Raw genomic sequence first — 12,541 nt, forward strand, 5'->3', positions numbered from 1 at the left:
ATTAGAGAAACAGATTCCGACACTATAACTCGTGTATTACGATATTTCTCCACTCTCGACAGTTAAATTTTATTATTTAAAGGGCTCGGCAAGCCTCGCGCTTTGAATAATAAAATTTAACTGTCTCGAGTGGAGAAATATCGTAATACACTTGTTGCAGTGTAAGAATCTATATATATACGATTACATTTAATGACATCTTGGTGCAAATTGGTTTAATTGCAATTGTACAATATAACTACTCTCTGACTTCTTTGAATCGCAGACATCTTGTGTATCATAATATGTTGTCACAATAGACTGTATTAGTAAAGAGGTACTTCTGATATATGCTACACTTTTAATAAAACAGTCAGTGTTTTGCCTCAGTTTGGTAAGAATCATGCAATCAAGTGTGAGATGTAAAAGAAGTTCTGCACTTTGAACATTCTAAGAACTGTAGTGGGTTAACAAAGCACTTTGAGTGGTCATTTTGATAAATCAAACCTGTTTTTATGTGTAGATACTTAGTTTTGGTGAAAGGAAACTGTAACCATTAGACTTGTTATAATAGTGAAAAATAGTATTTTTGATTGTTTTTGACAGCATGACTTCCAAAACAGTCATATATTCCGGACAAATTAAATATGTCAGGACATGGTCCATCTGGGATAAGCATGAAACGGTCATCTACTTTTCAAGAGACGGCCATTTTAACATAATTAACTAAAAAATTTGGAAGTTTTTGCGATCTTTTTTACCCGACCTTTTGCTAACAGCAAGACATTTCAGGAAAACAGACCAGTTCTATAAGTCTTTGTTTTTCCGACATTGATCAAATTCAATTCCAATTTTTGGTAACTGATTGTCTAAAGTCTAAAATGGTATTGCAAAGGCCCCCCAAAAAATTGATGATTACAGTTCAGGTTTTTCATGTCAAGTAGAGGGGCTTCTTTCTTTAAAATTGTAATGACAAAATGGAAGGAAGACTTTTCATCATTTAAAAAAAAGAATTGTCTACATCTCAAATCAAGTATATTAAACAAGTTTCCTTGCAATTAAAACATCGAAGAATATGCTTCTTCAAATTTGGCAAAAAGCCTAATCGCTGTCGGAATGAAAACACCCTTTACTGCAAAAGCAATAAAATCGTCAAATTGGAAAATAACAGCTATCATCAAACTTACCTGATGTTTACACCTATAAATAGATAATCTTTTACCTGTAATATACTGTAGAATATTTACTGTTCCCTTGAATGGTTCTGATATTAGGCTAAAAAGAGATAGTTTATTTTATCAAAGTTCAAATATTGACTTGCCTCTCCAATAACAAACCCTATCAAATTTCACCTATCCATAGATTAGGGAAGATATTAGTAAGAAGTTTATACCTTCACTTCCCCTAAGACTGGAACTACAGGTGACAGGTATACTAGTTTGGGAAATTATTTGGGACTTCTTTAGAATTACACAAGATTGCCCAGTAATCTTTGTACCATAAAAGTGAAAATTATTCTTTCTTCAAAGTGGGCAGTAACCATTTGTGGATATTTTTACAGAACCAGTCTAAATAAGGTTTGAATATAAAAAATATGTGCCATGTCTTTGCAATTAGGGTGTGTGTCTTATGTTGTCAGTTGTGAAAACTTGAAGGAAATGAACATGTATCATGAAAAGTTCATAAACATGCAAGACTTGGAAAAGAAAGATAGACATGTAAATATGTAATACGCATTAATTGTTTATGACCTAATGAATGTGACCCTTAAAATCAATTTTTAATTGTACTTAATTACATTTTGACCCAAAATGATAGGAAAAAATATCATTTTAACAGGAAACAGACAGTTTTTTCCAGTTTTTTTCAAGAATATTTTCAGAAAAGCTTGTCTAAATTTTAAGGCGTAACCATGTGGATATGAATGTTTGTTGTATTTATCTTGTATAGTACAGTTTGTATTGTGTGTGTACTGATAGCAGATTGATAACTTGGTCAATAACAAGTCAGTAGGTTGTACAAGGGACTAGGTACATAGTAGATTGTATAATAAAATTCATTTTCATAAAAGGATACATAAACTTTTTTGCTTTGAAATATAAAAAAACTCTGACATGGAAGAACTTTTAAATCAGCATGGACAATATAAAAAAAAAGTAGATGTGGTATGATTGCCAGTGAATGAGACAACTATCCAAAAAATAAGTTTCAGCTCAATGATTTGTGTTTTGACTTCATTTATAAACATATATTTGTTTGTTAAGTGAGCCATGAATTCTTTATAAGTTATCAATACATACATCAACCCAAACACATTATAAAAAATAATAAATAAGCTTACTACAGTCAAATCTGTATGTAAAGGTCACTATCAGATTCAGAAAGAAACTCACATTATAAGAGAGATGACCTTTGAATAGACCTTTGAATAGAAGTTCAAAAAACAATGTTATTACTCCAATGGGACAAGAAGAGGGTGGTCCGACAATACAAATTCATGCTTAAAAGAGGTTGCCATTAAAGCAGGTTTGGTCAGTAATAGTACGTTCTGTTTATTTCCATCTGTTTAGTAGTTCAAAACATTTTCTATAAAATAGTAATAAGTTGGATGAGATTAAGTTCCCTCCCTTGTTCTCTTTCAATGCATTCTCTACATTTAATGTACCAAGTTACTTTGACATTATTACTGTTGCTGTGGTCTGGTTGTAGCATGTTTTGTGTAGCTGATGGGTCAAACTAAATATATGAAAATTGGACTAGATCATAATTGAAGAAGTGATGATATGTATTACTGATTTTCTTAGGAATCAAGTTTAGGAAATCAGTAAAAAGGTACAGAGACTTGATTGTTTGTTAAGGTTTAGAAATATGTACAATGTAGTTCATAAATTTATTGCAAAATTAAAGTGTCATCTTGTCTCTGCTGTTTATCTGAGTAATATTATTATTTGTAAAGCTCTTCAGAAAGAGCAGTTAAATTATAATGTATACATTTAAGTAAATAATCAATTATATTTAAACATCCGGTTTGAACTGAAATATTTGAATTCCCTAAGTATAATATAGACCCAGATTCTTTTTGAATTACTCTTATTTTATATTTAGAATTCATGATAATTTTAAATAACAGTGTGATAAATGATATCTTCAAATGACAATATAAGATCATAGTCTTACTTCTTCTGAACTTTTAGATTTTGAAACTTGAATTATTTAAAACTAAGCCAAAGATATTTAGTATATAGATAAATAAAAGCAATGATCAGATGTCTCCCAAAATAGAATGAATCCTGTAGGGTATTCCTTGTGGCTGTATTGGATGTTGAAATGTGTCTTGATTACTAAGACACTTTTTTCAATTGCTACCAATATGGTATTGTTGCTACATATATTGTGCTGATACAATGTACAGTTAACGCCAACTAATTTTGGGCCTAATCATTATACTGTTTAGGTTTTCATGGAACCCACCTTATTGAAAAAACTGAGCACACATTAACCAACATTGTTCTAGTAACTACACAGGGGCTCAATTAGCATTGTAGTACCATGCCATGGTGCTATTTAAATAGATTTTATAACTACATGCATTGTAAATTTGGTGCCATAATTTGTGGAAAAAATGCTATTTTTAAATGGCATGGTGTTAAATTTTCAAATTATGGGGGAGAAAAACTGACTGATTTAGAAGAAAACTGACTGATTTAAACAGTTTGAAGCATGGGCGATTATATTACAGTGAACCTTGTCAATATATTGTAATTTTTGACAAGTTATTATAGATAACACCTGTATAAAAGGTGTGCACTTCCTCAAAAGGGTGGAGACCATATTAGATGAGTAAGATCAGGACAAAAGGCCTACATATGATATATATACATATGACAGTTATAAACATTACACATGATAGTCTAACTATTGTACTTCAGTGAGGTGGATAATTTTAACTTTTAAACTTTAAATGGAAACCTTAAATAGATATGGGTGGTCAGATTTACAACTTTAATGATGAGAAAAGTTAAGAAAAACTTTCAAGGATTTGTCTGTCTTTTTGATGTGGTTAAACTCTGATAAATCAGGATTTTTGCTTTTGTTGAAAATGTTCCCTATTATCGTTATTTACCAATTTGGCGAGTATTGGGACTTCCTCATTACCATGTTTTATTCCCGCCCCTCCCTCATTACTCAATGTTACATCACATATGTATAATATATATCAGCCTCTAATTGAAGGCTTTGTTTATGTTTTTAATCAGTAATGTGTTTTTCTTATGTCTTATTATCTATTGCCTGTATAGACAAGTACAGAAGAAAAATGAACCAAGGTTAATTTCGCAATTGAGACTTTTTTGCCATGTTAGTATGTTAGTACCAATTGTACTTAGTTGAAGATTTTTATCTACCAATAATATCATGCTACACATTGAGGCATTCGATTGTGAATGTTATGCAATGTATATTAATATGTTATCTCAAGTTGAGGTTCCTTTTTGTCCTATGTAACAGTTGATCCATTATACAGAACTCCTTCCATTGGTAGAATGTGTCCAAGTTTAATCTTGCTTCTCTCCCTTGTCGTCATATGCAATTTATTTGCCATGATGAGACAAGAGGTTAATTGTTTGAAACAGTCTGTTCATGGATTCCCAAGAAACTTCATTAAAGGGGCACTAGCTGTCAAATTCATTGTAACCGATTTGACTCAAATTCTCATATTTGGTTTATAACAATGTAAAACATTTATCCAAACTATCAAAAGTCTAAAATAAACAGTTTACAGAGCATGGGGTAGATAATATATAGGTTCGTTTCGTGTGTATTTTAGTCCAAACGCCATCTAATTAACTATCGATTTGACCTCAGATGACCATATAAGCGATGTAAACAAAAATAAAGATACGAATAGATTAAACCAACACGTGCAATTGCATTTTTATAGGTCTGTTTGATTTTATTTTATAGATTAAAAATAGATGTTTCTTATTGTTTTAACCATATAAGAATGATTTTATGTGCATCGAATTAGTAATCAAATGATTTACCGTAGTTTCACTTTCATTGTTGACATTCTTTTTCTTTAAATAACCAGTACACGTACAATGCATGCGTTGTCAATCTCTAGCTAGGGGTTAACTTGAAGTTCACATGAATACCGGTTAGAATGATGATGACGTTTTCACTTGCAAGTGAATCAGTCAAAAATTATGTTTAATCGCTTATTTCAACAAAATTAAAGGAAATTGATTGCTAAAAGCAAATTATTATTTCATTATTCCAATTTGATTAATGATTGATCTAAAAAAAATCATACTTTATTTTTTTATATATATCGTAGCTAGTGTCCCTTTAAGAATAAATTAGGGTTTTGACTCCTTTTGTCAAGTTCAATTTTGAAAAAAATTAAGTGTTAATAAGATTTATTGAAATCAAAGAGTTGATATCTTATATATGCACGGAAGAATGCATGGTGTAAAAAAAGGGGGGGGGGGGGTATCTGCACGGAAGAATGCAAAATAAAATTGCCATTTCACGATGAACGAACAATTAAAAATGTCTTGCTCGTGGATCTTTTTACCGATTTCACGAAACACAGTGAATAAAGAACCTTTTTCACATCTGCACGTGAAATAAAAATGGCAAAACAAAATGCACGAAAATTACCCTTTACAACCCTCGTCAAATGTTTCTCCTATCATTCTGATCATGATAGATTGAGCAGACGGTCCAATTGGAAAAGACAATTTGATACATCCATCAATATTATTTCTTACTGGAAATTTCTTTTTATATCATGTATGAAACAAAACTTTCAATTTTATCTTTGCTGTCCAAAGTACCTGTTTCAAAGAAAACTTACTGGAAATTTCATTTTGTATCCAGCATGAAACATGACATTCATATTTTATCTTTGCTGTCCAAAGTACCAGTTGACCTGAGATAATTACCTGTATAAATTTACCTGTAATGACAAAAAGGTCAGGTGTTTCATGATACCTAATGACAAAGATATTGACATAGTAGAAACAAAACAAATAACCACTTTATAGACATCTTTTATGTTCTCTACTTATGTAAAGTGTACTGATCTATTAACAGCCCTTCACTTACTTTCTTCTATTGTTCAACTCCGTTCTGGGAGGTTATAAGCTAAAAAAAAACCCAGTCAATATCCAGATGTACATTTACAATAGATTTTAATCTGCATCAAATGAAAACAGAGGTGAAAGGCAGGATTATGTAGGTTTGTAAAGTTGAACATTCTGTTAAAAGTTTGTATGTGTGTGCACACAGAAAGCATGGTAATAAAACACTCAGTTCTAATTGACCAGTAAATTGACTCTTGAGAAAGACTGGTTAAAACCTATTTCGTTGAACTGGCAGGTATCAGCTGTTATAATTATCCTCAAGGGAAAAACTATATTGGTCATTTTACTGGTATAAGTCTGGTAGATATTTCCAAGGAAAATTAAAATGGACTTCAGTCAGAATAGAATAGTGGGATTTTAGTGTGGTGAAGTCTAGCATTCACATGGTGTTGATCCACAAAAGAAGACCAGTTGATATCTGGAGCCATTTAAATACCTTTCTGACCAAAGAAGCTATTATCATTACAGTTGTATATCAGTCTATATGCCAAGTTCTCAAGTAGTTCTTATCTGATGCAAACAAGTCTAATACTAGTGTTACATTGAATTTAGGATCATCTCAGGTTTTATCTTACAATTAACTTGAAATGATCAGGTGTAACTCGCTTTACTTTTAATGCCAGTAGCCATACAGTGTTTTAATGTTACGCACTATTGATTTGCACTGTTCTACCAGTGGGATACATGATCTTAGTGAAGTGTTGTGTCCAATTCTGATATAAAAAGAAATTTACAATTATTGATTCCATATTGGAAGCCTGTGTATAAAACCTGTTGCCGTGTTACGGGATTAAAATATGTGTAATAGTTATCAAATACAATTTTATTGGGAAAAAATACACTACTTAATATTTTAACTTGAAACACACAATGGATGCATAGAGATGGAGACTGATTAAAATTGAGATATTTTCTTAAGATTATGAGGGTTTGTTTAAAAAACATTGCATTGAAACCTATCGCAGTTAATTGAACAGTTCGGATAGAATTTACTGTTGAATATGGAGAATCTGTTGATGAAATATTTATTATGTGTTATAATGTAGAGTTCCAATACTTGTTCAGGGAAAGTTGGATATTTTATGGATTAATTTAAACGTTTGTAGTGTTGAGTATGAATTGAATTATTTCCAATATTTGAGAGGAAAACGAAAGTTATTGTGATATATTTGGGTGTAAGTGAGGAGTACATATGTTTGTTACATAACTTGGTATTGTCTTTGACATGACATGATGTATTATATCTTTGTTAGAGTGGGACGTTCACCCAAATCATATCTCTGTTAGATACGGATGTTCAAAGAAACATTCCAAACAAATATTCAAGTGTTTTCAATTTGTGACTGGACATAATGTAAGACTGCACACCAACTTGGTTTGAGAATTACTGTCAGCTTCAGACATTGTATCTTCGCAATATTGTATGTGAATATTTTCAGAGGTTTTATCCAAGTACTAAAACAGTTTTGACTTTTTCAACATAGCCATATGCTATCTTTAAAAATGAAGTGAAGAGTAAAATCTTAATACTAAGAAACAATACAGGATATATTGAAGTGATTATTGTTATAAATCATATTTGTCCATAATTTGTTGGCGATATCTATAAAAATTAATTACTGATTCATTGTTATATCATGTGCAGATCAGGGGGAATAACTGTAATAATTCAGGAAAAGTCATCATATTTTGGAGAAAAATGATTATATAATGAGAAGAACTGTGTATTTCTGGTAGCTCTGGATAATGTGGAAACCATAACTAAAGGGAGATAATTTTGGCCATTATCATGTGATTCTTTGAGATTTAATTTAATTATGTAGAGAAAAAGTGCACGTTTTTGATGCTTTAATTTTGGAATTTTGATCTAAATTTTTGCTGGCTCAACAAGTATGTTTCTATGTGAATATTCCAGAAGAATTTTAGTGGAAAAAATGTGTTAAGAAGTGGAAATTATAATTTGATATTTGTATTGATAACACTATGCAGTCAAAACAAAAGCTTCGTAGGAAATCTAGTTTGTTTGGAGAGAAAACAAAGGGTAAGTCTACATGTGATGGATGTACATGATTAACACATCAAATTAACACACAACCTTCATTTTATACACTCTATGTGTGATATGTGTGTGTTTGATGAATGGTGTGTATTATCTTCACCATGGGTTTGATTAATAAATAGTGTATTGATAATTAATCCTTCCTAGGAATTGGCTCAGTATATATTATTGATAGTGTCCATGTCTGACCTTTCGTGACCCTCATGTGTGTTTGTTGTTGTATGATGTGTAGTATCTTCTTCTGAAAGGCATTGGTTTAATTAGTAAATGGAATATTTAATTCTACCAAGGAATTGGCTAAGTCAATTGTTGATATCTGTCTGATCTAGTAATGTGTTCATGTCTGACCTTTCTTGACCCTTGTGTGTGTGTGTTTGTTGTTGTGTGGTGTGTAGTATCTTATTGTTTTATAGTAAATGAAATATTTAATTCTACACAGGAATTGGCTTAGTATATTGATTGTATCATGTGTTAATGTCTGACCCTCTGTGACCTTTGTCCTTGACATTTACAGGCTTGTTTTTTATGTTGAAAAATGACCATTGCCTATGTACTACACTCTTTAAGACAGCTTTCATCTACTACATTGTCACAATATTCAGTTCTGTTCATTTGAAAATTGGAAGTTAAATACCTGACTTGATTTCAATCAACAGTACCCAACAATTATGGTCCTAGCAAAACAAAAGCATAGATATGTCATGTATGTGGATGTATAATCATTAACAGTAGGTTCAGACCCTCATCATTGTTATGGTTGTCTGTTGGTGTTAAACACCACCCTCAAGTAGCCTGAGGCCAGTTTGTATAGATAGAGGCAGAAGGTGTATTGGGAGAGAACCATAGACTCTTGGCAGGAAACCAGGCAATCATTGTCAATTAAGTTGAACTCATAACCTCAGGTCACCGTACTGTATTAATCTGGCAAATCTTGTAACCTTGCATAATTCTTACACCTTACATATCATTACATGGAACTTGAGGATTATTATGAATATTAACACAATTTTGTACAGTATCTACCAGAAATTCTTATTTGACAATTCTTGTTTTAAAGGGACAAATCCTATTTAATTACTTTCAAAATATTTCATTATCATAATTTAAAATTATCTTTTTTTTTTATTAAAAACAAAGACAACTCTCCCTGTTGTTATAACAGACACTGATAAAGGGACAGCTTAATCCATGATCTTGTTAAGTAAACAGTAAAAGAAATCCTTGGTTGGACCCTCTAACTACAAAGAAAAATTATCTGTTGAAGAAATCACCACCATGATTGATTCAATTGTTTCCCCTGCACCAAGAAAACAATCTAATATGTATTCAATTAATTATTTTTTAAAGATCATCATGATAAAAATAGCAAAATTTCATTTATCAATTAAATCATGTGAAAAAATTAAAGAAACAGGATAATGTATATGTATTAGATGAATAAGTGAATAAGTAATAATCTATGGGGTTCCCTAAGGGAGAAAATAATTGACGTGTTACCTGTTTAACAAATATGTCATTTATACCTGTGCATAAAATCTGTACAGGAAGTTGTTAAATCCTCCCTGATATCCTGACTAGTAAGTGATAGGGATGAAAGATGTGTATCTCATAGGCTATTATTACAACAATTGAATATAATCTTCCTAAGAAGGTAAGGGGTTGGGGTGTAACCAAATTATATATAGCCCTGCCCTGCAGAGACTATTGTTCAGTTTGTAAACAAACATGATTCATATTTAAAAAAACTTATCATTTATGTTTTTTTAATGAATATTTAATACGTGTTGATTAAAATGAAGAGACATTTTCTTGGAATACCAAAATTTGACCCTGTAAATGAGTAAGAATTAAATATCTGGACAAAAGGACAGGGGAATGTCATTTAATTTCTCTCTATTCAGACTAGTGAGAAGATATAATATTGTTGAATATTGTCTTCAGGTGAAGTTGTATTATCAACATAATTGATAATTATTGGTGTTTAGGGCATTTAATACAACACCTTCAAATTTTCTTTAAAAATGAGTAATTCCTGGTATAGTATAAACATTTGTACACTATTATGAAGTTGTCACATACATGTTCCTAAGTGAATGTTTACCATATACTACATTGGACAAAGTACCATATGACAGTTTGTGTAGTATCTGAGAATCCGTATGACTGATCATGCTGAATGGCCCATTAACCAATGCTTGGAGCCGATGTGACAAGAATTATTTGATATAATAGTCAAAGGGTTCAATAAAATAACACCAGAAGTATCATTCTGAAATACACAAAATACCTGAAAACATAAGGAGCATCTGAGATGATTTTTTGGTCGTGGTCTGTGTTGCTCAGTCTTCAGTCTTCAGTTTTCTATGTTCTGCTTTGAACATGTTGAAGAGACAATTCAAACAAGCATGAACAATATTAGGATCCTGAATTTCCAAACAACTGTCAATAGACATGAAAGAGATTTCTTGAACATATATATATATATGGAAGTGTTTAACGACCTTGACTGGCTTTTCAGCCCTTGCACGGTCAGCGCGTTACCGGAAGGCGTTTGGTGAGCTTTATCATATTTTGATGCCGTGGGTCAGGAACAGGTAGTAGAGGACGCCATATGTAGGCCGCCATCTTGGTTTTGGTGAGTTGTTTTTCTTTTGTTGACTATTTTGATGTTTCTTTTACTTCACAATGGCTGCTTTCAGCGCCAGTTTGGTCAGCTTTCAAGCCCGTTAACATAGATGAAGGAGTACTGGTAGATGAGTCTCGGACGTAGTATTATAGATGACAGGAAGCGTTATCAGGACCAAAGGTGTGAGGTAGTGAAATGAAGGTCAATCACCCAACACCTAGGATACAGCCCTCGGATGTTAATCGGTATAACACTCCCCCATGATACAATGGGTTTTGGAGTGCATGTTAATGCGGGTACGGCTTCTACTACGTCTACTGTATGGCTTGGATTGGTTTCTGTCATCTGAAGTAGTAAGTCGTTGATCATCTAACTGTAAACCCTCATCAAAGATAGCTGGTAAAGGAGAGCTGGCCCAGCACATCTGTTCAGCTGTAATGACTGAGACATGACTGGTCAATGTAATGCATTGAATGGATTGGATTGGATTGATTGAACATGTTGAAAGCAAGCAAGGGTTGATCCAGCCATTTTCCAAAAAAAAAAAGGAAAGGGGTCCAACCATATGTCCCCATTCAAATGGAGTGATCGTAAAAAAGAAAGAAGGGCTTCCAACCTCTGGCCCCCTCCCCCTGGATCCACCACTGACAAGTGTAAATCATAGAAACTGAAAAGTGTACCATACTCCCAAGGTTAAGTTTTAGAGCTAAAAATAAGTTATTGACAAAAACAAATGGATGATGACAATGACTAAGATTCAGTGAGATTTTGAACAAGGACTTAAATAGATTGATAAATACTGGGGGAGTGTTTGTAATGAATAAACTATCAGTCAGCGTTTGTGAGGAATATTTTCTAATGTATATACTATTACTATCAACTGTTTTTGAGATGACTATACTATCAGGGGGTGTTTATTCGTGTCTTGATACTAGTAATCCTCTCATGGTATACACTTATCTATAAGTCCTGATAGTTATATAATTTGATAGTATTTTTATCTCTGACTGATAGTATAATTATACTTAAAACAAGGTGTCACTTCCTGTGACAAGTTTAGACTTTCAGACAACAATGCTGAGAAAAAACAACAATGAAGCTACTAGCAGAATACCCTACTTTATTATACTAATGGTTAAGGACATCCATTGTGAAAAGTCACACTTGATAAGTCTTATATACTTTGACTGCATATAATTTTACCACATTATATGTACATTTTGCCGTCCTTAGTTCATTTGGTTGTTAATATAAAAAAGAAGATGTGGTATGATTGCCAATGAAACTACTCTCCACAAGAGACCAAATGACACATAAATTAACAACTATGGGTCACTGTATGGCCTTCAATAATGAGCAAAGCCCATACCGCTTAGTTATTAAAGGCCCTGAAATGACAACCCATTGATGGTCTTGATGGCTTAGTTTGTAGTTTATCTACAGACGGTCATAACTTCTTTGCCTGTTAGCACTAATATGTTGCAGGTATGTTACTCTAATGTTTATTGACAAGGATAATGGAATGTCAGTTTTTCTAAACAAGGGACCCTATGGTCTCTCTGGGTACCACACATCTTCCTTCCCAAATAAAAATTGGCTGCCATAATAGCCAAGAGTGAAGAAGGAGGCATTAAATTCTAAATGTCAATCAATCCATACCTTTTGAAACAATAAGGTTTTTTATACTGATCATGATATTAAGAAATTGATGTATAACAAATCTTTTATTGA

The 12,541-nt window shown here is 32.3% G+C and overlaps 1 protein-coding gene across 7 annotated transcripts in view; it reads left to right on the forward strand.

The window, feature by feature from the left end:
- LOC143079060 (rho guanine nucleotide exchange factor 11-like) overlaps positions 1-12,541 on the forward strand; it is a 102,627-nt gene that overhangs the window by 25,767 nt on the left and 64,319 nt on the right. Inside the window, exon 1 of one of the 7 annotated variants that reach the window (XM_076254212.1) lies at positions 1,415-1,556. The exons of 4 other annotated variants lie outside the window; for them this stretch is intronic. Coding sequence is in view for 1 of the 3 variants with exons in the window: in XM_076254210.1 (XP_076110325.1) it covers positions 8,109-8,166 (58 nt within the window). In the remaining 2 variants the exon portion in view is untranslated. Of the gene's footprint in view, positions 1-1,414; positions 1,557-6,793; positions 8,167-9,713; positions 9,836-12,541 lie in introns of those variants that run through there. 2 more of the 7 variants (XM_076254210.1, XM_076254211.1) reach the window with 2 other exon arrangements.

Source organism: Mytilus galloprovincialis, chromosome 6 (genome assembly GCF_965363235.1).
Source record: "Mytilus galloprovincialis chromosome 6, xbMytGall1.hap1.1, whole genome shotgun sequence".
Classification (NCBI taxonomy): Eukaryota; Metazoa; Mollusca; class Bivalvia; order Mytilida; family Mytilidae; genus Mytilus; species Mytilus galloprovincialis.